Source organism: Lynx canadensis, chromosome B1, assembly GCF_007474595.2.
Source record: "Lynx canadensis isolate LIC74 chromosome B1, mLynCan4.pri.v2, whole genome shotgun sequence".
Taxonomy (NCBI): domain Eukaryota; kingdom Metazoa; phylum Chordata; class Mammalia; order Carnivora; family Felidae; genus Lynx; species Lynx canadensis.
Window position 1 is genome coordinate 163,989,371 of NC_044306.2, and position 26,606 is coordinate 164,015,976.

The following is a 26,606-nucleotide window of genomic DNA, read 5'->3' on the forward strand; positions in this document are numbered from 1 at the left end:
GGTGTCCAGGTAGAGTATTTCCTAGTCGATGTTTTTTTCCAAAGCCTAATTAACACGTGGCAAGAGGGTTATCAGTCAGGCCAGATGACATTGGAGAAGAATCTGGGATTTTGATTACGAAGCACATAGGCCACCCTCCCCTGGCACACTGAAATCAGGGGCTGAAGACACATGGTATGCTCCCATACGAAAGATATGATAATCTGGGTGAATTCCCTGGTCAAAAGCCAGCCTTAAGTTATATATATACACATATATAATTTTATATAATATTAAGTTATATATGCGTGTGTGTGTGTGTGTATACAGTGGCAGGCAGATCTCTGGGGCATGTAAATGTCTCTAGTAAGATTGTAAGAGTAAAATTCAGTTCTGAAGCAATCGATCACCACAGGAAGTCTTACACAATAAAATGTGGAGCCCAACCAATTAGACACAAATTGATTTTCATGTGAAATTAACTCGTTGCTTAAAGTATCAACTGAATAGTTAACAATAATTTCATCCTCTTAGAACTTCAAGAAGCTTGGGAGGAATGTGAATAGGTGTTTTCTTTTTTTTTTTTTTTTAATTTTTTTTTTCAACTTTTATTTATTTTTTTGGGACAGAGAGGGACAGAGCACGAACGGGGGAGGGGCAGAGAGAGAGGGAGACACAGAATCGGAAACAGGCTCCAGGCTCTGAGCCATCAGCCCAGAGCCCGATGCGGGGCTCGAACTCACGGACCGCGAGATCGTGACCTGGCTGAAGTCGGACGCTTAACCGACTGCACCACCCAGGCGCCCCGGTGTTTTCTTTTTTAAAATGACCAGAGAACTTTGAGCCCAGTGCCTTTCTATTTTGTCCATTCATTTCTCTGAATTCAAGAAGGTATTCAAATTCTCCCTTTGGCCTTTCCTTGCTGGAAAGTTCAAAACTAAAGACTCACCTCTAATATTTTCCCTTTAATCTCATCCTGACACTGTAGTGTGTAATCCTACAACTGAAAGTTTTGGAATCAAAAAAAGTGAAGATAATCAAGAAACCCCGAGTTCCTTTATTCTTAACTTTTTATCGTGAAAATATCCAGGGGTGCCTGGGTGGCTCAGTCAGTTGAGCGTCCCACTTTGGCTCAGGTCATGATCTCACAGCTCGTGGGTTTGAGCCCCGAGACGGGTTCTGTGCTGACAGCTTAGAGCCGGAGCCTGTTTCAGATTCTGTGTCTCCTTCTCCCTCTGCCCCTCCCCCCCTTGTGTGCTCTCTCTCTCTCAAAAATAAGTAAACATTAAAAAAATTAAAAAAAAAGAAAATATCCAACTATGCACAAAAATAAAATTCAACACACCCCTGTGTATTTATTTTTCAGCCAACAACTATCAACTAAAACCATTCATTTTGCAGGCTAATTTGCGAAATTATTTTAAAGAAAACCCAGATATCATGTTATTTCACCCCTAACTATTTCAGTATTCATCTCAAAAGAAAAGACATAATCATACCTAACAATGCCAGTATGATTGCTAAGAAAATAAACAATAATTCCAAACTATATTCAACTTTCCCCATTGCCTAAAATTGTCTATTTTACAATTTGTTTGGATCAAGATCCAAACAAGGTCCACTCACTGTATTTGGTTATATTTCGTTTCTTTTAAGCCTCCTTTAGTCAAGAAAAAAAATGCCCTTTTTTTCCACAACACCTTTGTCAAATAACAAAATCAAAACACTTTTTTTTTTCTAATTTTGTTTTAACATTTATTCATTTTTGAAAGGCAGAGAGAGACAGAGTGCAAATGGGGGAGGGGCAGAGAGAGAGGGAGACACAGAAATAGAAGTAGGCTCCAGGCTCCAGGCTCCGAGCTGTCAGCACAGAGCCCGATGCAGGGCTTAAACTCACGGACCGTGAGATCATGACCTGAGCCAAAGTCGGCCGCTCAACCAACGGAGCCACCCAGGTGCCCCAAAATCAAAACAATTTAGTAACAAGTTTGATGTCCTTTGTTCAAGGGAACACTGTCCATGGTTTGGGGGAGTACAAGAGTGGGGCACTCTTCCCGAAGGATCTTGGGCAAAAGTGAGTTTTATAGAGCCTTAGAAGGGGCAACAGAAACAGGGCATGAGTGGCTAGGAAGTCAGAGATTTTAAATAAGACTAGCAGGTCCTATTTTGTAGGATAAGGTAAGCTCACTGAGCCCGAGTTGGAGGGTGATGACTAGAGTGGCCGTTTACGTTAGGTTTCTTTGACAGGTGCTTCCTGTAAGTGCAGGTTGACCTAGGTTTTGATTGATGAGGAGGGCCAGGCCCCTGGGGTGGCTTCCGTTCTGTGGGTCCTGATACAGGAACCAACGTTATCAACTTCAGCTTTTCTATCAAACGGTTTTTGAGACATAACTCAGATAGAATAAAATGTGTCCCTTTAAGGTGCACAATTCAGTGGGTTTTGGTATATTCATAGACGTGGGCAATCATCAGCATTATTTGATTCCAGGACATTTTTAGCACTCCAAAAAAGAGACTGATCCATTAGCAGCCACTCCCCACTCTCCCTCCCCGTATCTTCTGGCAACCACTAATCTACTTTCTGTCTCCATGGATCTGTGTCGGACATCTCATATAAATGGAATTACACAACATGTGGTCTTTGGTGTCTAGCTTTTTTTTACTTAGCCTGACGTTTTCAAGGCCCGACAGACAAGAGTACCGCTAGGCAGTGCTGGACTCCTTCATCCCTACTGATGGCTGCGTTGATTGGATATGCGGCATTTTAAAATGTATTTACCGGGGCGCCTGGGTGGCGCAGTCGGTTGAACGTCCGACCTCAGCCAGGTCACGATCTCGCGGTCCGTGAGTTCGAGCCCCGCGTCAGGCTCTGGGCTGATGGCTCAGAGCCTGGAGCCTGCTTCCGATTCTGTGTCTCCCTCTCTCTCTGCCCCTCCCCCGTTCATGCTCTGTCTCTGTCCCAAAAATAAAATAAATAAATAAATAAAATGTATTTACCATGTTGTATGGAAACCAATTTGACAATACATTTCATATATTAAAAAATAAATAAATAAATAAATAAATAAATAAATAAATAAAAGGTATTTACCAGCCGGTGGCTACGCCTTTGGCTTTTTCTAGAAACCAGGCCAGTTGTCTCGCAGAGTGTTCGGCCAGCTGGCTGACTGCCTCCTCTTGATACCGGTTCACTTGTTTCCCTACCCTCTGTTCTTCTCATAAACTTGAAGAGCCACCTCCATTCTGGAAAGTCTCGTTGTCAAATTGTGTGTGGAAGAACCAACCACCGGGCACTCTTGCTTTAAGGAGCAGAAATCTAGGCCCCAGCAGCAGCAGAAAGTCTCACTTAGTCGACTTGAGAGGGGGCCCAGATTCTGCAGATTTGAACACACTGGTTGATCCCGATGAGGGTGTTACCAGAACACATTCTGCGAAACTCTGCTCATGTCCTTAGAACTTGGCTTTTTTTATTTATTTATTTTTTTTTTTTTTTAATTTTTTTTTTTTCAACGTTTATTTATTTTTGGGACAGAGAGAGACACAGCATGAACGGGGGAGGGGCAGAGAGAGAGGGAGACACAGCATCGGAAACAGGCTCCAGGCTCTGAGCCATCAGCCCAGAGCCCGACGCGGGGCTCGAACTCACAGCCCGCGAGATCGTGACCTGGCTGAAGTCGGACGCTTAACCGACTGCGCCACCCAGGCGCCCCTAGAACTTGGCTTTAATGGCACTAGATGCCATAAAAGCCACCGGTAGGTCATTGGCTGAGATTTTTAAAAAAACAAAGGTGGAGGTATTATGGGATTGCTCAAAAGAGCCTAGGTTAACATCCTAGCTGATGTCTGGTGGCTTGGAGATAGGCATTTGAAGGAATCCTGGCCAAGAGAATTGTGCTGTGGGTGTTAATTAGCCGCCCCGAGTGAGCGAAGCTGCCAAATGTGGCTGTAAAGGCAATGAGTGCCAGGGAGCCTTTCAGAATTAAAGGACTGCACGCATCTTTACAGTATTGAGCTCAAAATTTACGGGGCGCCTGGGTGGCGCAGTCGGTTAAGCGTCCGACTTCAGCCAGGTCACGATCTCGCGGTCCGTGAGTTCGAGCCCCGCGTCAGGCTCTGGGCTGATGGCTCGGAGCCTGTTTCCGATTCTGTGTCTCCCTCTCCCTCTGCCCCTCCCCCGTTCATGCTCTGTCTCTCTCTCTGTCCCAAAAATAAATAAACGTTGAAAAAAAAATTTACAAGTGTGCCCAGATAATTAGAGTACTTTTTGGTTCAGGGATTTTTAATTCTTAATCTGAAGCTATCGTCTTTTTGGTGACCAAGAGGAAAGTCCGTTGTGTATATTCTAAGGCGGCTCTCCGTGTGCTCTAGAAAAAGAGCTACAACAAAGCACGAACACCTTTGCTTCACTCTTTTCATTATCTAGTGCATTTTACACCCAAAACTCCTGAGTGGGAAGAGTTGTTTTCCCTTAACTTAATGATGAGTTTTCTTTCACTTAACAGGTGAGTGATGCTTTTAAAGGTCTTTTAATGGTTCTCTAGCAGTCAAAGCAGCAAATGAATTTCCATTTATGCTCTTCGTCTCATCAAGCTATCACAGAAGAGGGTAATGTGGCCGAGGAAACACCGCTGTGCTTTTCTGGGCCGTGAGAGGGGGAAAAAAATGGACTTCTGGATATGAAAACTGAGTTTTGACTTTCAAATGCCCTTCTAGGAGCGTTTACAGGGGAGTTATCCTTAGAAAGGAATGTTAATTCCTAAATAATAATCACCCCTGCTTCTTGACTTAGTAGCCTGACTTAAAGGGGGTGAGTGCCGACAGCAAAAGTATGTGTTTTTTTTTAACGTTTATTCATTTTTTTGAGAGATAGAGACAGAACATGAGCGGGGAAGGGGCAGAGACAGAGAGGGAGACACAGAATCCGAAGCAGACTCCAGGCTCTGAGCTGTCAGCACAGAGCCCAACGTGGGGCTTGAACCCACCAACCACGAGATCATGACCCGAGCTGAAGTTCTATGTTTAGCTGACTGAGCCACCCAGGCATCCCAGCAAAAGTATGTTTTTAAAAAACTTTTTATGGTGGAAAATTTCAAGTATTCCCAATAAGGAGAATATTGTAAAGCTTCACACACCCAGCATCAGGCTTCCGCAATTAGCCATGTTTTGCCAATCTCGTTTCATCCACCCAAGGATTTAGCTTTGCTCAAGCATTTTCAGGAAAATCCCACACATTGTGTCATTTCACTTGTAAAAACTTTAGTATGCATTTCTAATCTATAAAAACATTCTTTTTTTTTTTTTTTTTTGAGGGAGAGAGAGACCGAGTGTGAACAGGAGAGGGTCAGAGAGAGAGGGAGACACAGAATATGAAGCAGGTTTCAGGCTCTGAGCTGTCAGCACAGAGCCCGACGCGGGCCTCGAACTCACGAACCATGAGATCATGACCTGAGCCGAAGTTGGATGCTTAACTGACTGAGCCACCCAGGCGCCCCTTGATAAAAACATTCTTGAATGTAATTATATGTTACTTCCACACCTAACCATACTCATTTTTATCATCGAATGCCAGGTCCATACTTAGATTTCCCCCATCATCTCTGAGCAGTCTTTTTACAGTTAGCTTCTTCTAATCAGAATCCAAACACGACCTATTTGGTTATGTCTTTAAGTCTCTTTTATTCTATAACAATCCTCCTTCCTCACCTGACCGCTGATTTGTCACAGAAATTGAGTAATTTGTCCTGTAAAACGATGGCACTTTCCGGATTTGTCTTCTTTCTTCCCTTTGGTGTCACTTAACTTGTTTCTTTATTTGCTATAAACCGGCTTGATGAGATTTGAGTTGAATGTTAGGGCAAGAAAACTTCACACTTCCTAGTGAATCACATCATAAGGCACATAATGGCACAGTTGTGCCATTTTTCTAGGCTTCCTTTGTGGGTCCGGATGGTGTCCATGTGATTCCTCTGTTACAAAGTCAACAATCACCCTTTACTTCATGTCTTAAGCTCCCACTTATGTTCATTCCTTAAACTCTCTATCCCATTAGTTATAAAATAGTGATTAGAAATTGCTAAAAAATAATTTCTTCTGCATTTTATCAGCTGGACTATAAAGAACAACTTTCTCTCAAACACTATTTGGTTACCCCCCCCCCCCCCCCCCCCCGCAAAAAAAAACAGTTCATACAGGAAAGGCAGAATACGATCTTTTTCTTTTCCTTTATTTTTCTAATTTCAAAGTAATACAACCTCTAATAAGAACAAGGAGGTTTCATACTATTATGAATTCAGGATTTTTATGTTTTACGTTTCTTCAAAAGTAAGTTTTTAAATTGTTGCTGGGGATGGAATCCTGAAATGTGGGCATCAGCCTTCTACGATAGCATTTAAGGTATGGCCACAGACCATACATACATCAGAGTCCCCTGGGACATTATGTAAATACCTGGTCCCCACCAAGACCTCCTGGGTTTGAGTCTTTGGGAATAAACCCTGGAATCTGCATTCCTAAAAAAACTCCTCTAGGGATTTCTAAAATAGCTATGGAATGGATAGCCTTTTGGGAGCACCTCATCAGAGTTTGGGGACAAAGCATCAAAGTGGGTACACACCTAAGCAGTTACTCCAAAATGAGAGCATGAGATTAACCACTGATAATTCAGGAGAAGGGAGGGTGGGGTAAATTAAGTCCTTGAAGAAGGGCTCGGCAAACACGAGGAGTGCTATGCAGTGCTGGCCTCCCTACACAGCTTTATCTCGGTTGAGACAGTCTGGGTTCAGACTACACCTTATAATTAGGACTCTGGGAAACTTTCATAACCCTAAATCCTGTATAGTGTGGTTCTACATGGCATTGAACTAATTCCTCCTGTGGATTCCCGTGGACCTCTGTTGTTCACACCCACAGCCTCAGATCCTACACAGCTGCTGTCCACTGGGCCCCCGAGATTCCCCCTGTGTGATTTGTGTCATCTCATCAGGGAACACAATTCCTCATCCATTAGGACATGGAGTGCCATTCATATTTGAAGTATCAATTAGCACTGTCCTCATATGTTCTATTTTTGAATTGCTCATCTCCTCCAGGGAACTCACTTTTAATATTTTATTAAAGTCCCCTAGTGCCTGACATTTTAAGCAAAACATTTGTTTAGTTGGTTTTCCATAAAAGTGATGATCCATTTTTGTAATTTCATTTGCCTCGATTTATTGAATATTAAATAGCGTTGTGGAATGCACTGACCCACGGGGCGGAAAATACAGATGTTTGAAAGAAGAAGCAAACTTGTCCGTCAATTGAATTTTTCTGCAGATTTGGAGACCATTAAAACACATCACTCAGCACTTTTCTGCCCTTGTATTTGGAAAGAGAGAATGGGAATCAGGGTCCTAGAGCACAGTGGAAGTCCCAGATCTCCCTCTGAATGAAATCCCACTGTATGCCGGTGAAGCTCTGTGTTGTGCCAGTATCCTGCCAATAGAAAGGGTGTGGCAAAGGACAGGGTTGAGCGATCCTGCCCGGAACCAGAATTATTATATGCAGCCTGTATGGAGATTCTTCCAGCTGCTGCCCATGTCTAGCATTGTTGCCTCCAGGCAGAATCCTGGGCTTCGGAGGCTATTTGATGAGGGCAGGCTTCGTAAACCCAAATGCCTATGGGGGCCAGGAATAATGTAAAGGAGTGAAGAGACTTGGATAGGAGACTGGTGAGTTATGGAGACTTGTCTCTGCTGAAGCGGGTTACTCCATTCAATTTCTTCTGGCTGTGGCCCGGAATGTGGACCCCGAATGGCTAGGGCTTTTGACATTTTGAGAGAAGCCAATAATCTGAATTTTTATGAGAACTGTCTAGATTCCAAATGTTGGCATTAATTCAAACAGGTTTTAAACATAGCGATGATTAAAGTAAATATACCCATGGGCCACTATTTTTGGGCTTGTGATTTAGGGGATACAGTACTTTAAATTAATACCACGGTGAAATAGAAGAGAACTTATGTTTCCCAGATCAAGACGAGTAAAAGTTAAGAGTCTAAAGCCAGTTTGCTGATGCCATTAGCAGAGACTTAAACCATAAATCTTATAGGGATAAATTAGCTCTATTCTGGTCAGTGGCCAGAGGCTTGAATTTTGCAGTTGTGTGCCATTTGTCACCTAGAAGCTCTGGATGAATGCTTATGGATCAGGGCAGAGCCATGACTCAAAGTTCACACTCTAATGATTGTGGGTCAGGGGTGACCTCTTCCTACAAGAAAGCGATCATTACAGAGCTGGCCCCCCTTTTTGAATCCTCGCAGGAAAACAGAGCTGAGCATGTAGGCTGCTTTCTTAAAACCCAAAGGTCTGACTTGCAGGAAAAGAAGGTAGTGGGAATTTAGACGGAGTGCTTTCCTCTTTCGGAAGAGTGATAGCCAGATAGCGTGTTCTGCTGGGAGTAGATTTCGGTGTCAAGTTGTCTTCTACTTAGTCAGAAAGAGAAAGCATGACTATATAATTACTGCATATGGACTGTTCAAAAGAAAAAACAGGTCCAAAATGGAGTCGCTAACATTAAGCCCCACCAAGACTTAATACCTTAATACTTAGTGCAGTTTTGGCCTCTCCTTGGAGTAGAATTTAAAACTCATCAGTCTGGAATTTCCTGATCAGCATTAGTGAGGTAATCTGCCTAAGACCCCCTGTTCTTCTCCCTAAGGGAAGGTGACCTTGCCTGAAACAATCCTTTTTTCTTTTTTTTTCTTTTGCAGATAACTTTCTTGTCCTGCCCTATTTGTGTGTATGAAAATGAAAGCCTTCCATTTTCTATAGCTCCTTGGAGCACCCGTCTAAGGGATGCTGCCTGATTCACGAAACATTGAATAAATCCAATTAGATCTTTTAATTTCCTAGGTTGAATTTTTATTCTTTAACCGATTTGGTGGCAGGGGTGGGACTGAAGAGAACTGGCAGATTTGGGAACAAGAAACACAGGCGTGGCACTTGCAAACCCTTTGAGTTCTCCTCCTGTTTCCAAGGGCTGTTGCTAAGTTCTCTGTTCTGATCTCTTTTCTCTTTGCATTGAGCTCCTGATCTAATTGACTTTCTACAGTTCTCTATTTGATTGGAAACTCCAGTCCTTGGTTCTAGCCCTTGACCCCACACTGAGACCTGTTGGTGGCAGCTGTCTGGAATCAGTCCACAGTCCTGTTCTTTGGGATCTGCTGGTTCAAATCTTTCCCCAGTTCCTAGGTTCCATACACAAAACTGTTACTGGTTACCAACCAAAGTTGGACTGGGTCCAGGATCAGACTGGGTCCAATTTTGGCTAGACTGGGTCCAGTGGGAGGCCTTAAGTGAATATTACACAAGGGCTAGTTGCTAATGGGAATTTCAGAAGTCAATAAAGTTGGTGGGCACAGATCCAGCATGTAAAGGTGGTTAGAGGATGTGCCACCTCAAGGACTCCTATGATAGACCCTCTTCGGTATTAGTTTGGCTCCAGGAAATACAAAGACCTAGCTAAGTTAAGAAATGGGATCCTTGGGATGCTTGGGTGGCTCGATGGGTTAAGCATCCAACTTCGGCTCAGGTCACGATCCCATGCTTTGTCAGTTTGAGCCCTGCATCCAACTCTGTGCTGACAGCTCAGAGCCGGGAGCCTGCTTCAGATTCTCCCTCTCTCTGCCCCTTCCCTGCTTGCACTCTGTCTCTCTCTCTCTCTCTCTCTCTCTCAAAAATAAATAAACATTAAAAAAAAAAAAAAAGAAGAAGAATACTTAAACAAAGAAAAAAGGAAATTGGATCCTTTAGGGGCACCTAGGTGGCTCTGTTGGTTAAGCATCTGGCTCTTGATCTCAGCTCAGATCATGATCTCAGAGTCCATGAGAGAGAGCCTTGCGTCAGACTCTGTGCTGACAGCATAGGGTCTGCTTAGGATTCTCCCTCTCTCTCTCTCTCTCTCTCTCTGCCACGCCCCCCCCCCCCCAATAAATAAAGTTGAAAGAAAATAAAAGAAAGAAATGGGATCCTTTATATCCAAAGAGTTGAGGGCACCAGCTTATGGCACACCTGCTGACTTTATGTTTAAGAGCTATAATCCTAGAAGCTGCACATATCTAGCAAAATGGCAAAACTTTACTAACAATAACCTAGAATTACAATGGTCACTACAGGGATCATCCCAATGAGACAAGATAGCTCATTTAAGAAACACACTTGAGAGCAAGGGATCCCAAGTTGAACAAACAGAATGGGATGCCTAATTTAATTGGTGAGCAGAAGCTTTCAAAAGGCTTTAAGATTCCACAGTAGATTCATTAAAAGACTTTTTACAAGGGCTAATAAAAAATTGAAGACACAAGAGGCACCTTAAACAAAAAGATAAAAAGACTGATGTGACCCCCCTCATCCTTTTTTCTCTGAGAACCCACATTTCACTAATTGTCTGATCTACCCTTCCATTCTGAAGAGATTATCTGACAGTAACCTTTTAAAATAAAACTTTGCGGTTGTAGGTGAACCTCCTCAGGTACCTTTCACCCCTTGGCCAAAGACTGAACCAACGGCCATAGTTAAAGAATGTCCTTAACCTGGGGAGGAGCCCCAAAAGTTGTTTGAAGAATTTAGAGTCATTATCAGGGTCTATGACCCCAGGTGTATACAGCTCATATACATGTTGGTAGGACCTGGTAAAGGCCAAATATGGATGCAGGAAGCAAGATGGCAAGACGCCAAAGATGATATTTGAGATCTTTGGTCTACAGTGTCTCAGGGCCCAGCAAAAGCTCACAAAATAGCAGCTGAACTTTTACAAGCCACTCCTAGAGTCTTTCCTGCCCGTCCTCATTGGTCTATTATACAAACTTGCAAACAAAAAAAAAAACCCAATGAATCTCTGGCAGACTTTGAAGGCTGTTTGTAGCTCTTTCTCTATGGCATTTGGGGTTCCATGCAATAAATAGGGTCACCCAACCTGTTTTGGCTGCCCTCTTTGTACATGGATTATCTCTTGAGATTAGTGGATCAATAAAGAGGCAGAAAATAGGATGGGAAGCCACTACTCTACCTGAACTCATGACTATAGCTGAGTATTTTGAAAGCACCCTGGAGCAAGATCATAAACAGAAATCCGCCAAGCTATTAGCTTTACAGCTCCAAGGCCAGAGACCCAAACAACACCTGGGCGTCTAGCACTGCACCTTCCCAGGGGTCCATTATCAAAACTCTGGTCCAAAGATTGATGTCTCAGCTGTAATCAACTGGGGCACTGGAAAAGAGATTGTCCTCAAAGGTCCCATGCAAATTCTTCTCAAATGCCTTCATACTTACCTTCAAAGGGGGGCCCCTCACAGAGTTGAAGGGACTCAGAGGGGTTCTCTGCTAAACTATTACCAGAAATTCCCTTAAATAGCCAAGGGAAAACTAATGTTAAAATTAATAGGAAACCTTGCCAAATTTTAATAGATACCGGAGTTACACGTTATACCTTAAACCCTACCCTCAAAGCAAAGAGGTTTCCATAGTTGGAGGAGAGGGTGTCTAATAAAGTTCAGAGAGAATTTTTATCTCAACCAGTACAAATGATTCTGGGACCTTTTATTGACAAACATTCCTTTTTACTGTGCCAGTCAGTTCCAGATAATCTATTAGATAGGGCTCTCCTTTCTAAACTAAAAGGGCTAATATATTTTGCCTCCAATGGAGACTTTGTCTTAGAATTTCCTGACCCACCAGAACCTGATCTTTTATGCTCCTTATAGTCTGTCCTTGACACAGGAAAGGAAGAATTCCAACAAAAGTCCCCGAATTTAATGGAGGAGCCTGAAAATCTGTGGACTGCTTCTGATACTGACACTGGAAGAATAAGAAGTACAGAACCCATAATGATTCAGACAGATATAAATAAAACTCTCCCTATGTTGTCTCAATGTCCCTTCAAGCGTGAGGCCATCACCCCACCTAATAGAAGGCCTAACTGCCCAGGGGCTAATCATTCCCTGTACCAGTTACTATAGATCTCGTCTGTTCTGAAACCCCCAACGGACAGAGAGGGCAATTCGTTCAGGATTTGAGAGCTATGAATACGATGGTCATTCCTGGTTTCCCAGTTGTTCCAAACCCGAACACCCTCATGTCCCAAGTTCCACGTGACTCTGTTCATTGCTGCTTTTGGGGCATCTCTGGAGACATCATCAGCCAGTTATCTATTTGCCTTTACTTGAAACTATCAACACTGGATCCGAGTAGTTATGCCTGAAAGGCTCACCCAGGCCCCTTATTTCTCTCAACTAGCTTCACTGAGCTCTAAGTACCCTCCAGTTCCCTGGGAAACCGAGCCTTTTATGGTATGTAGACAAACTTTTTGCTGTGCGTGGTTACCAAAGAGGGATCCTCTATCTATTTGCTGCAACAGTTAGCTGAAAAGGGACAGCAAGTCTCTAAGGAAAAATTACAACGATCTCTAGACATTGTTCAGTACCTAGGTCATGATCTAAGCTCTGAAGGAATTCAGCTGTCTCCAAAAAGAACTAGGCCAATTCGGGAATCTTTTAGACTTACAAGTTAAGTGACAGCTTTGTGGATTTATTGCAGACTATGGGTTCCTAATTATCCTCTTTTAACTTCTCCAACTCCGTGAACTCCCTAAAATTTCAGTCCCTGAACCCTTTGCTTGGAAAGACAAATGTGAGAAGATTTTTATAAGACTAAAACAAGCTCTGTAGGAACCGCCTGCCTCAGGGTCACCTAACTATTCAAAACACTTCACCTTATTTGTACAAGGAGGGGATAATGAAGTCCTGGGAATGCTCACGCACAGACGTAGTGGTAACGTAGGCCTACTGCCTATGACAGCATACAGTGTGGCTCAGTTGCTCGCCCCTGTCCCAGCTGATGTGAAGCTAGAGCCACAGCTGCTAGGGGAGTGGAAGCCTGCGTGGGCCTGACCCAGGGGAACGACATCTACTTGGAAACTTCACATTTTGTCCAAAGTCTTCCTCGCTCTGCACTGACTCAACGTTTCTCTGCAAGCCGACTGACTTCCTGAGGTCCTTCTGCTTTGACCACCTAAACTACATCTTCTACGTTGCGACACCCTTAATTTGGCTCCGTTACTACCTCTATCCGATGAAGGTGAGCCCCCGGACTGAGGTCTTAGCTCCCGTTTTGTGATGCCTCATCCTGACTTACGAGATGCCCCTTTAATCCTGATCTAATCTTGCTTAATTGATGGGTCATCCCGTAGAGGCAAAAAAGGAAATTTTCAGGCAGGTCGTGCTGTTATTCCTCAATACGACCAACCAGAAAGCAGAAACCTGTCACAAGGCAAATCCACAGAGCTCCACGCCTCACCTGAGCTCGCCAGTTATCTGAAGGACAAACTGTTAATATTGATATGGAGAGCTGGTGTGCCTTTGGAGTCATCCACGATTTTAGAACGTTCTGGAGACAAAGGGATTTTTCTTGCGTCCTCCGGGACTCCGGTCGAAAATGGGCAGCCAGTAAATGATGTTCTTAGTGCTTGCTATTCTGCCATTCTCTTACCTTCTGGAATTGCTGTTATCAAAACTGAGGCTCACTCTGAAGGCACGGAGTATCGGAGCATGCCCTGGCTGGCTCTCGTGCAAAGGCAGAAGTAGCTGAGTGTACAGATTGTGGCACATGTGGAGGAAGTCCATTCTGCTTCTGTGAAAAATGGCCCGGCGTTGCCATAGTTTTGCCATCCCGATGTCCTTGTAACATGGCAGCGGTCTGCTCCTGAATCAGAGAAATGGAGATGGGTAAATGATGGCTGTAGATTAAATAAACAGTTGGAGCTAAATAAACCAAACCCTGTTTTTCGGTTTCTGTATTCCTTCGCCCACCTTAGCACATTTAGGATGACTCAAGTTATAAATTGATATTGGTAGGGACGCTTCTGCAAGATTGCAAAAAACAGTCTACCAGCAATGCCTGGCCTGCCACGGCCATAATCCTGGCAAGATATTTTTGTCCCCGGAAGCCTCAGCCCTCCTTCCTCTGGACTCTGAACACCCGCAGCTGCTCTCCATTCAACTGCTACTTGGTACGGGTTGTCGATACGTTGTTATCGTAAGTGTGTTTTCCAGGTGTGCGGAAGCCATCCCCTGACATCGGTTGGTGACCTCACAGCGGCAAAGAAATTGCTGGAAAATGTGTTTCCCACTTGGGTTATACCTTCTATAACTCCAGTGATCAAGGCACCCACTTCACTGGGTAAACCATATGAGCCTTAATGAATACCTTGCAGACCTCTTCGGATACCACTGTCTCTATCCCCCTCGATCGTCGGGCAAGGTTGAGAGAACCAGTGGATCCTCAAATGTAAAATGTCTAAACTTGCAGAAACCACTGGATTTCCATAGCCTACAGTATTGTCTTTGGTCTTGCTGACTGTTCACAGCACTCCCTTCGGGAAAATCCGTCTACACAAGATAGTCATCGGCAGACTATCGGCAGTGTCTATTGGTATACAATCTTCTGCTGAAGATACACAACTTTCAGGCTAGTATGACTAGCCACAGTAAGTCTTAGGTTTGTCTTATGTTTAAGTATATCGTCAACAGACTAAAGAAGCTTTCCCGGATCCCATTTCAAGGGATCCTGTAGTTCACAGTCTAGACCCTGTTGATTATTCTGGAAATGTCATCAGAGGAAGACAACCCCATTGTTCCTCATTGGAAAGGACCTTAGCAGGTGCTCCCAATCACACACTACTGCAAAACTAGAACACACTGAGCCTTGGGTACATGTCTCACCGATAAAGAAGGCTCTGCCTGACATGTGGGCAGATGATGCAGACCTACAAGTTGACCTGTCAAGGAAGAGAGGTAGCTGACATGGAGGTAGACTGCCTTCACTTCACCCAAGACGCTGGATCAAGATTTTATACTTTAAACATGAAACCCTTTCTCCTTTTTCTTTTCTTTACTCTGGCATTGGCATGGAGAGACAATGCTCTCATTCGTACCCCCCAGGCCATTGCTAAGGGGGGTAAACTCTCAGATTGCAACATTTGTCAGGATGCAAGAGATCCTCCCTGTGACCAATTTCTCTTCAATTCCCAATGCCAATGCAAACTATGTCTGAGACACCCCCCCCCCACCACTTAGAAGTATGTACCAATTAGACATGTTTACCTATGTGAATCTTAGCACATTTGGACCCTATGTTCCCATGATTATCTAGACCAGATCTGCCCCGGGTCACCGAGAGATCTCACCAGCAGCACCCATCTTTCTAAGGCACTTAGGATGACTGTTTCAGGGTTGGAGATTCTCTTCCTACACAGGCTAAAAACCTGACTGACCCCTAGTTTAGGAGTAAATACAAGAAAATGGTTTGAGTCCTCTCCTTAACTCTTGGACACACTGTAGATTATGTTGCTAAGATGCTAGCTGCCCAGCAAAGACCCTTATACTCTCTGGCCAAAGCTCTTCTGAGCAAGGAGGTGTCAGTGCTGTAGCCAACACAACGTGCTGTACCTGGATTAACACTCCTGTGGAGGCTGCAACTCTGTTATGTAAGATCAGTGGGCAAGCCACATGGCTTAAAAGGGGGACTTCTTCAATGGGGTCATTCTTTGATTGGTTTGGTCTTGGGGACCATGGCTCTGAAGTGCACTCCAAATGTTGGGACTTATCTTGCTTAGAGTTATAATGATCTCCCTGTATGCTTCATCCTCCTGAAAGCCTTACATGTGTGTTTGCAGCCACTAGCCACCAAGGAAACGATATCCCTAAGATTGGGATAACAAAAAAGGAACAAAGAAAATGAGCAACAGAAATATTGTGAGCCTGAAGTCATGACCTGTGAGTACCACAGAGTCAGCAAAATCCAGGATGAATGAACGCTTCGAGAACTAGAGCGGCCACTGAGAGAAGCGCTAATGCCTTAAATTTTGATCACCTCTCTCAGTGAGGCTGAGAGTTTGATCAAAAGGGGGGAACGGTTAAAAGGAAGCAACGGGCCCCAAATGGAGTCATTGGTGTTAAGCTGCACCAAGACTTCATGTCTAACCTGCCGTTTCAGCCTCTCTTGGTTTTAAACTCAGTCTGGAATTTCCTGATCAGCACTAGGGAGGTGATCCGCCTAAGATCCCCCCTGTCCTTCCCCCTAAGGGAAGGTGACCTTGCCAGAAACAACCCTTCCTTTTCTTTTGGTGGGAACTTCCTTGTCCAACCCCGGTTCTGCCTATCAAAGCCTTCCATTTTATACAAGTCCTTGGAATACCCTTCTGTTAGTTAGATGGGATGTGAATCTTAGATAAAGCCCCGTAGATGTTTCAACTTACTCCACTGAATTCTGTTCTTTAACAAGATGTGGTGGTCTTTTTCATGGTTAACTTAGCGCACCTAAGAAATAAATCTGAAGTTGGGGAAATCAAATTTAATTTAAAGAGAAAGTTTAGATTTCAGAAAGTACATTAAATAAAATTCTAGGTATCCTATAAAAGGCTAAGGGTGTACGGACCAGAATTTTACTTCTGGCTCTGTCTGCAACTGAACCAGAATAGTAACAAAACAGCATACAGCATCTTTAACTATTTAAGTAGGACTCTTGAAAGTTTTGAATTCATTTGCTTGGTTCATGCAGATTTTGAAAGGTCTATTCGATGAATACAGCATTCTAAGCCAAGCAGTTGCTCACGGCCTATCTCTTTTAGCCATCCTGATGGTAAGTGATAGGTAGGATGTGGACAGGTGTTTTACAAGGTAACAGCATCACATCCACTTCCATGCTGCTCAGGTGGTTTTGTCAGTGGCACCCTGAATCTGGCCCCCTGACTCTGTTCTCTAAAAAGGAATGGAAGAGTAGAGCCTCTTTGTCCCTGAATGGGGACCAAGCTGTACAGTAAGCGAGTTCAGGATGGTCGTGTCTTGTTTTCAGTGGCTGCCAACTCTCTAGAAGGACAGGACCAAAGAGGAGAATTATAGGTACTGCCCCTTGAAAGAAAACTCATTTCGGGTGTCACATGTGAATCCCTGCCCTCCCACCAGGTGGTGGTGGCAGTGGGGTTTGTTAAAGCTATGGAAGTGATCACATATGGGCTGCTAGGGCAGGAGGGTATAATTTGGCAAAAAGACCTATGTTCCCTTTATTGAAAATAGTGTTTATGAATGGAAGGGATGTAAATGCCCCCAACAAAAGCCTGTTCTAAGTCTGATCAGACTATAGAACAAATCACCTGACTTCAAGAGTCCATACTTGGACTTCTTCCAGTCTTCTTTCGAACACATTCAATCCTATCCCCATTCAACACTTTATTGATCACCTACTATGTCCGTTACTGTTCTGGGGGATATGGCAGTGAACAAAGCAGTCAAAACCTCTTAAAAGTGATGGAGCTTATATTACTCCCTACTTTACTAAGAAGATGGGGGTTATTTCATGTTAATTTCCGCAACCTAATAGATGGATTTTCCAAAGCCCTAAGGCTTCTGATCTGTCCCTCTACCCTTCTAATAACTACCTTCATCAAGCTGCACTGCTGGGTTCACTAGCCCCTCATTTTTTGATGACAAACATACACAGGGTCTCCCCAGACTAATAGTCATGAAAAAAGGGACAAATAATATGATCGAAACTTTCCACTGTTCTCTTGCCTCCCTTAAGCTGCTGAGATCTCTCCTTATTTTATCACCAAATCTCTCTAGAAAATCTCATTTCTAAGGGAGGCTCATTTGCTTCAACTTCTTTACCGCCCACTTACCTTCCAAACTCTGTCTTCCCCACACCCAGTGAAGGCTGTTGGTTCTATAGAGTTCAGATCAGAACCTGGAGAAAAGAGAAAACCACCAGGAACACAGGATGGTGAGGAAACAGTTCTGACCAAGTGAGCCAAGGGTTTCAGGTAAAATAATTACCTGCTAATTATCTGAGAGCCTCCTGTTGTATGCCAGGCATTGTGCCAGGAATGTTAGGTTTCTAGCGAAATACAAAAAGTGACCTTTGATGAAAAGTTACAAGGAAGACGCGGCTGAGAAGACTTCCTCTGGAAGTAAGGTTTGAGCTGAGTTTTTGGGAATGGGTGGACTTGAAACCGAAAGAAGAATAATTGGCTGCGGGAGGGTAGAGGGGAGCCATGAGCCTGAGGACCTGGAAGCAGGAAATGGGAATGATGTGCTAGTTTGGTTTAAAAATTTGGCAGAGGTGGGGCAGAGCCACATTAGGAAAGTCCTTGCGAACCAGGCAGAGCCACTCATTAAAGGTACCTTTGAGCGCTTCAATCTTCTACTCCCCCATCTCTCTTTCCCTTCAAAGCCAAACGTCTTTATCTTCTCACTTCCCTTTCACTCACCACCCGGTTCCAGTATGTGTTCTCTCCTAATCATTCCCTGCAAACTGCCCTTGAGACAATTCAAAGGACTCCTGAGTAACAGGTCCTGCTGAGAGAATACGTACATGAATCAGGGCACATTACTTAACAGTCTCTGAGCCTCAGTTTGCTCTAAAATGGGGATTATAATATTGCCTTCCTCAAAGGGTTGTCGGAAGGATTAAATATATCTTAAAGCCTTGCTCAAGAATTGACCATTGCTACTATTTTTATCTTCCTTGATCCCTTAGCTCTCTCTGATGCATTTGACTGCTCCCTCCATCTTGAAACACTCTTTGGCTTTTGCAATGTTGCACATTTGTTTGCTTTCCCTCTACCGCTTTAGTTTAGTTTAGTTTGTGTTAGTTTTCTTTGGGTCCTCTTCCTCCACCTGGTCCTTCCATGGTGGAGCCCTTCCTGACTTTCCCCTTGTCTATTCTCACTCTAGACACTCTACCTACACAATTTCACCCATAAATGCATGTCCTGCATTATCTTCTATGTATTAATTACTTTTAGATGTATCTCCTCCAGTACAGACATTTCTTCTGAGCCCCAGATTTGTACTTGATATAACTATTCAGGTTTTTCATGGTTATCTGAAACTCAACACCTGTGAAACCAATGTCACTTCTTCCCAACCATCTACCCCTGAACCTTCTCCATCAGCATTCCCTACCGTTAAAAAAAAAAAAAAAAGAAAAGAAATTCTTATTTATCCTGGTTGGAAACTTGGGACCCATCTTTGACTCATTCTCATCTCTCATTCCAGTCCATCACCAAATTCAGCCGACTACCTCCCAAAAGCATCTGCAATCTGTCCACTTTTCTGTTTTTCCACTGCTGCTACTTACGTGGACTCAGGCTACCAACAACTTTCTTGCCACAGATTTCTTTTCTTTCTATCTTTCTTTTAAAGTTTATTTATTTTGAGAGAGAGAGAGAGCGCACATGAGCAGGGGAGGGGCAAAGAGAGAGAGGGAGAGAGAGACCCAAGTAGGCTGTGGGCTGTCGGCACAGAGCCCAATGCTGGGCTTGGTCTCATGAACCCTGAGATCATGACCTGAGCCAAAATCAAGAGTCAGATGCTTAACCAACTGAGCCACCCAGGTGCCCCTTGCCACAAATTTCTAAATAGCCTCACAAAGAGAGAGCTTTTGCTCTCCTTCGACCCTTTCTCCAGATGGTAGCCAGCTTTCTTTCAGTCAATCAAAATGTATAAGCAAATAGCAATCTAATCATGTTCCAACCTAGTTTAAAAATCCATCCGTGGAGTTTTCATTTGGCACTTCAAAATAAGCCAGTTGTTCCAAAGGCTTAGGGAATCTTAACCACCCATAGATACACTCATGATCTTTGATGCACTTTCCCTCTTGTAGGAACTCTAAATTGATCTTCACTCCAAAGTTAGCGTGTCCTTATGTTATACTAATTGCATGCAAAAAGTAGCAAAGACATCCATAAACAGTGCCAATGAACACTGCATTAGAAATCAAACAGTGCAAACACTGTGACTGGCTTCTTTTATCCTAGGATCACCAGTGGCTCACAAAGCCTCTGGCACAAGGTATGTGTTTAGTAAACAGGTGTCTGATACATGGTGAAAAAGGAAAAAGGCTGCCATAAAGTTCCTCACAGAACTGAAATATAATCCACAGAAACCACTTTGGTTGCAAACTCTACAGGCAGCAAAATATTTTCCCCGTGGACAGCCAAATGTTTACTAGCATTTGCATAGCAAATGAGCTGCAATAACCTATTTGGCAATGAGGAAAAAAAGAAAGGAAAGAAAGCACCAGGCACAGTGCCTGAGGCCGGATGAGAGTTTTACAAACTTGCAGACGAGCCTCCTCCCCTCCAGGAGCTTCCAGACCACTTAGAGAGAGGCAATCGCCCCAAAATTTAATATTCACTCTCTTGACTCTCCCTATGGATAAGGCATTGTGTCTTTCTTTGGGTGTAAACGGTGAATGAAAACAGGTCTGTCTCTCAGTCTCTTTGTGTCTGATAAGGACTGGGAATTGGACATCAATCAAATAATCACATGTGCAATAATAGCAGCTATTCTATACGGTGGTGAGTATGTGCCAGGCATATTTTTAGTAGTCTACATAAATTAATGCAGTCACAGTCTATGAGGGGTACTCTTACCACCTTCATTTTATAGAGACAGAAATTGCGGCAAAGAGAGGTGAAGAAACTTACCCAATGTCATACAGCCAATGCCATACAATGTCCAGGCAGTCTGGATTCAGGGGTCATTTTTTTTTTTAACGTTTATTTATTTTTGAGACAGAGAGAGACAAAGCATGAACGGGGGAGGGTCAGAGAGAGGGAGACACAGAATCTGGAACAGGTTCCAGGCTCTGAGCCGTCAGCACAGAGCCCGATGCGGGGCTCGAACTCACAGACTGCGAGATCATGACCTGAGCCGAAGTTGGCCGCTTAGCCGACTGAGCCACCCAGGTGCCCCAAGGGGTCATTTTTTTAGCCACCCATTCTACTGCCTCCATGCTGTGTGCTATACAGCAAAGACATATTTACAAATATGAGGTCCATGAAGGGAAGATGGATGGTGCTATAAGGACATGTAACAGGGCATCTCAATTTTTCTTGGCTTATCTGAAGGCTGAGTAGTGGTTGTTTTTTAAAATTTTTAAATTTTATTTTTAGATAAAGAGAGTGAGAGAGCATGAGAGGGGATAGAGGGGGAGAGGGAGAGAGAATTCCAAGCAGGCTCCAAGCTCAGTGGTGGAGCCCCATTTGGGGCTCCATCCCATGGACCTGGGATCATTACCTGAGCCAAAATCAAGAGTGGGAGGCTCAACTGAGTGAGTTGCCCAGGCACCCCTGAGGGCTCAGTAGTGTTAACCAAGCAAAAAGGGGGAAGTGGGAGAGGAAAAGACATGAAACTGGTCACAACGGAGGAGAGACTATGGAACCACCTGGATATAGTGTGGTTCATTGGTAGTGGTAGTGGGTGGGAGGAAGGGATCGGGAAGGCCTCATGGAGGAGGCAGATCTGAAGGAAGACCTTGAAATATTGGTTTAGTTTGTAGGGCAGGGAAGAAAAGGAAACATGAATTCAGATCGAACCTAATTAATTTGGGGGACAGGAAGACACTGGTTTTTAGGATTCTTTCCTAAAAGTGTCTTGCGACACTTTTCGCAAGAGTGTCTTGCGAATAGCAGACACTCAATTTAAACTGGCCAAAGAAAGCAATGGCTTTACTAGCCTAAGTTCCTGAATAGTCCAGATTATAGATCTAGCAGCAGGTAGATAAAGATGTTGTTAGGATCTCTCTTACATTCCTCAGTTCCATTTTTCTACGTTGGCTTCAGTCTCAGGCATGGAAATATGGAAGCTCTAGACTTTATCCTATCAGTTCAGCAAACTCAGGAAGGGGAGTACTTATTTTTCCAAAGGCCCGGGTAGACTCTCATTGGCTCCGCATATATTACATTCTCCTTGTTGAACCAATCACTGTGGCTGGGCCATGAGGTGCTCTCATTGGCCAGCCCTGGATCATGTGCTTTCCTCTGGAACCAGGGGGCAGGGGCAGCCACACTTGAACCTTAGGTTCTGAAAATGAGAAAGTTTCCCGAAGTAGAATCTAGAAGCTGGACAGGTAAACACTGGGAATGGCACCACAAGTGATTGGCTGGAGCAGTGCTCCTCACACTTCATTTATTTAAAAAAAATTTTTTTTTAATGTTTATTTATTTTTGAGAGAGAGGGAGACACAGAATCTGAAGCAGGTTGCATGCTCCGAGCTGTCAGCACAGAGCCTATCGCGGGGCTCGAACTCACCAACCGGGAGATCATGACTTGAGCAGAAGTTGGACACTTAACTGACTGAGTCACCCAGGTGCCCCATCTCCTCGCACTTTATATGAAGAGTCTCATTTAGTAGGTCTGGGATGGGAACTTAGAGTCTACACTTCTTTCTAACAGCCTCCCAGGTGAGACTAGTGTTATTGGTTTATGGACCACACTTTGTGGAGCAGGGCCATACGATCTGGAGTGACTGCCTCCCTCAAATTTACTTAGACTGTTTAGGACTAGCCTGTATCCCATCCTTCCATTTGCCCACTCTCCTGTTTTAACTCCATACCTTCATATTGGCTGGCCTATATGTGAAATGCTTTTCCTCAAATTTCTCTCATTAATTTGTCAACATTTTTATGACTTTACCTCTATCACCTCCAAATGTCTCCTCGATGAGTGACGCTGAGGTTAGGATTCTTCTTCAACTGATGCCTTTTCCAATTTAGACCTGTGAACACTAACCTTGTGGCAGTATAAAAATACATTTAATTATTCATGAGTTTGACAAGATCTGCGGTGTTCATTGATCTGTTGTGTATGTAATTCACTGCCTGAGTTTCAATCTGGGTGTTTGTATCGAACACTTCAGTTTTAGGCTATAGGCTGTTAAAAGGCATGCAAAAGATCCTTGGAACTTGCTGATATAGCACTCAGTAACCGGATGATGTTCAATTCTCATTATGTCATTGGTGTTTTCAGTCCTCTGGCCTTTGCAATCCACTGTGCCGATGTTGGCATAAATAATGCCTCTAGTATGGTATAAAATTTCCATATCATTTAAGGCTTTGGATTAATGCCTTTAGAATGGAATGTCTGTGAAATTGAGTCCTGAGGCCTGAGTTTTAGCCTCAAGTCTGCTTCTTGCACTTATTTTGTGACTTCCTCCAAGCCTTCAAACCTCTTTGGGCCTTTTTACCCAACTGGCCATATTGGGTGTCTTGTGGTCCTCTTCTCTCCCATGGTGCTCTGCCAGCTTTTCAGACCTGCTTCATTTGTAATGCGTGGGTGACACCATGGCGGTAGGATACTTGACTCTCTGAGTCTTATTTTACCCACCTGCAAGAGGCAATAATCATCATCTGATAGCTATGGTGGTGACTGACAGCCATGACTGCATAGAAGATCATGGCTGACGATGGTACAACGTCATGGTCGGCTATTGCCATCATCAGGATCCGTTTGGAAACAAGATGCTGCCAGGATGACTTAACATAAGCAGGAATATTATTCCTTAAATCCATTGAAATATACAGAGCGTGGGGGGGGGCGCCTGGGTGGCTCAGCTGGTTAAGCATCTGACTTCATCTCAGCTCAGGTCATGATGTCACCACTTCTGAGTCCAACCCCAATGTCCGGCTCTGCCCTGACAGCCTGGAACCTGCTTGGGATTCTGTCTCTCCCTCTTTTTCTCTCAAAATAAATAAATAAACTTAAAAGAAAAAAAAAAGAACTAAACAGAGCCAACAGGATCCCACAGAACTTCAGGCAGCAGTTGTCCGTGTTCTATTTCCACCTCAGGTCCTCGAGATCCCAGCCCTCAATGCTCTCATCCCGGGCAGCGTAACACTACGGAAATAATGGAGGTTTGGAGGCATGATATTTTGCCAGTATGTCAGCCTTGGTTAGTAAAAAGCTACCTTCAGTTGTATTCGTTTCTAATTCGATCTGTCATTAAATACATCGGTTTCAGAATTATCACGGGTTCCACTTCTGTAACTTCTCTGTTGAAAGCACTGAACTGCAACTTTGTAGAATTGTTTCACTCCTTCGGAAAGCGGCTCCCCCACTATAGGCGAACAAATCGGCTAAGCGGTGTAGATCCGCATTTTGAGCCACAAGCCACGACCTTTTATGCCGGAAACGAGGCAGCATCCTCACCAAAGCCTAAAGAGGCTGCGTGCCCGAGAGGTCTGTGTTTCCTGAAGATGCGTAAAAGTTTGGTTCCCATTCTATCCGTATTCAAATCGCTCCTTGGGCAGTCTCTAGTCCTCAGCCAGAACCCAGACTTCTCTTTTGTACCTGCTAATGTCACAAATTGCCCGAGCGCGCCGTGGCTGGCCTCCGCCCAGCCCCAGATTCTTGTCCCCTCCCGGCGCCTTTTACCAGGCGGCCGGCCCGCTGCCGGCCAGGGCTTTCCAACAACCCCATGACCTGACCCCATTTACTTCTTGGGTCCCCGCCGGTGCCATCTGGCTGGAACCATGGGGAGAAACCAACAGTTGGACGTGGTCATCCCTGCCCCTGGCTTTCTCCACTCGTCCCAAATGAAAAACCCGGGGCTGTTTGGGGGGGGGGGGGCGGGGGGACGAGCGGCAGGAAGGAAAAAGCGAAGACGGGAAACCGCCCCGGGTCCCCGCCGGCCCTCTAGGCAGCCCCCGCCTCCCCGGCCCTCGGATCGCTGGAGGCGCGGCCCCTCCAGGCGCCCAGCGCCCAAGGCGGCCCCCGGTTCCCCGCGGGCCCCGGACGGCCGCCCCCGCGCCGGAGTCAGCCCGGGGGACCCGCGCGGTGTGGTTGCTGCAGCCACGCGAGCCAGGGCCTGGCCGTGCGCTCCAGCCCAGAGAGGGGGAAGCAGGAAATAAAGAGGCCACGAGAAAGGCCGGGCCGGGTGGCCGGGGGCGCGGGCGGGCGGGGGAGCGGCGCGGGCGCGGCGGGGGCCGGGGCCGGGCGCGCGGCGGGAGCGCTCGGAGCGCGGGCTGCAAGCGGCGCGCTCGGGCCGCCCCTCCTCCCCGCGCCGCCGGCCGCGGCCCAGGCTCCCTCGCTCCGCCACTCCCCGCCCCTCCGCTCTCCCTCCCGCCTCCCCGCCTTCCCCGCCCTCCCCGCCTCCTCCTCCTCCTCCCCCTCCTCCTCCTCCTCCTCCTCCTCCTCCCTCCCGGCCTCCCTCTCCCAGCCAAACTGCTAGCCGGACCCCAGGCCGCCTCCCCGCAGCCGCCGCCGCCCCGCCGCCCGGCCTCCCCGCGAGCGCTCCACCATGGACAGTCCTGTTTTCACCTTATAAAGATGGCGGTGCGGGATCGCTGCAACCTTTAGACTAATGACTGTCCGAAACATCGCCTCCATCTGTAATATGGTGAGTGGCGGCCAGCGCCGCCTCGGGGGTCGCGCCCGAGGCGCGACGAGGCGAAGAAAGGGAAGCCCGAGCCGCACACCCGCGGGGCGCCGGGGTGGGGGCGGGGGCGGGGGGGGCGCGCCGGGGTCCGTGCGGCGCGGCCAGAAGTTCCCGGCCCCTGCTCTCGGCGGGCGGGCCGCAGCCCCCGGGGCGGCCGCTGGGGAGGGGCCCGATCCCCCGCCCCCCTCCCAGCCCGGGGACCCGGGAGCTCGCCCGCGGGTGCCCGGCCGCGCCGCCGTGCCTCCGCCCTCGGGCTGCGGTGGAGGCGTCTGGGGGGGGGGTTGGGGGTTGGGGGCATATGCCGGGGATCGGAGGCACCCATCCTGCCCTTGCGGTAGATAAAGCCCTGCCGGTCTCTCCCTGACCGCCCTCATCTCATTTTGAGTTCACTCCTTCAACTGTATTTAAAATTCACTTTGCAAAGGCAGCCGGTTGTATCTGGAGAAATTTGAAATGCAATAAAGCTGTAAAGAAGTGCAGAATTGTAGGTGCAGAAGTGAACTTCTACCTGGTTGGGAAAGCACGGTAATTTGTGGTGGATGCCTCAATTTCCCCACCTGTGAAGGAGGGTCAAGGTTATTGGCGGTAACGCGTGGAGGCCCAGAGGGTGGGGCGGTCTTTGGGCCTGGAGGAGGTCTCCAGGGTTATCCTGCCAGATGCACTGCCAGACCCAGTAGAGGCTGGTGAGCAGGGGCGCAGGGCAGCAAGGGGACGCCATTGGGCTCTGGTGGGGCTGGGTCCATGATGTGGTGCTCACTTTAATTTGGGTTTCTCCCTTGGCTCTCCCTACCTTTTCAGTTTCTGTGGGAACAGCCTCCAGCCCTTTGGGTGCCCAGGGTGCGTCCTGCTGGCACCCCCCACTTGTTAGAGCTTTGCAAAGCCTCAGCTTGACCCCTGGCATAAGGCATTGCCCTCCTGTGCAGGGTGAGAGACTGTGCTTTGCTTTCATTCTCCAGGGTCCCCTTCCCTTCCATCAAAGCGTCTCCCCCCCACCCCCCCAAGCTGGAACATGTGTTCTTTTAATGCCAGTTGGGGGAGAACCTCTCTTGAAGCTAATAATACAGGCCCCCAACGGGAATCTGAGAAGGCTTGATTGAGAAGCCTTGGGGTAAGGTGATCTGGCTACCCTGCCCCCGTCACACAGCTTTTTAAATCTTTGTCCCACATTCTCCTACAAGATTAACACATGTTCAAGGAGCATTACGGAGCCCTGGGTTGTTAGCTCAGGGGTGGAATCAGGACCCACTGGCCCTGGCTTCGGTTTTCGGCACCGTTGGACGTCGCTGCTGCCTTGGCCAGCAGAGCAAAGGCTGGGGCTTCCCAGAGTGATAGCTGCAAAGGTATTGGCGCAGGACCAGTTAGATGTGGTGGGTGGC

General features: G+C 46.0%; 1 protein-coding gene and 1 long non-coding RNA gene across 3 annotated transcripts in view; one reads left to right on the forward strand and one right to left on the reverse strand.

The window, feature by feature from the left end:
* Window positions 1–6,215: 6,215 nt before the first annotated feature.
* Window positions 6,216–25,189, reverse strand: LOC115512644. The gene is made up of 4 exons (XR_003968446.1): window positions 25,113–25,189; window positions 17,690–17,754; window positions 13,312–13,716; window positions 6,216–8,441 (listed from the first exon to the last, which is right to left on the reverse strand). It is a non-coding gene; the product is annotated as an uncharacterized LOC115512644 (long non-coding RNA).
* USP46 (ubiquitin specific peptidase 46) overlaps window positions 25,102–26,606 on the forward strand; it is a 61,613-nt gene continuing 60,108 nt past the window's right edge. Inside the window, exon 1 of one of the 2 annotated variants that reach the window (XM_030313877.1) lies at window positions 25,102–25,191. Coding sequence is in view for 1 of the 2 variants with exons in the window: in XM_030313876.1 (XP_030169736.1) it covers window positions 25,156–25,191 (36 nt within the window). In the remaining variant the exon portion in view is untranslated. The remainder of the gene's footprint in view (window positions 25,192–26,606) is intronic. The other variant, XM_030313876.1, reaches the window with a different exon arrangement.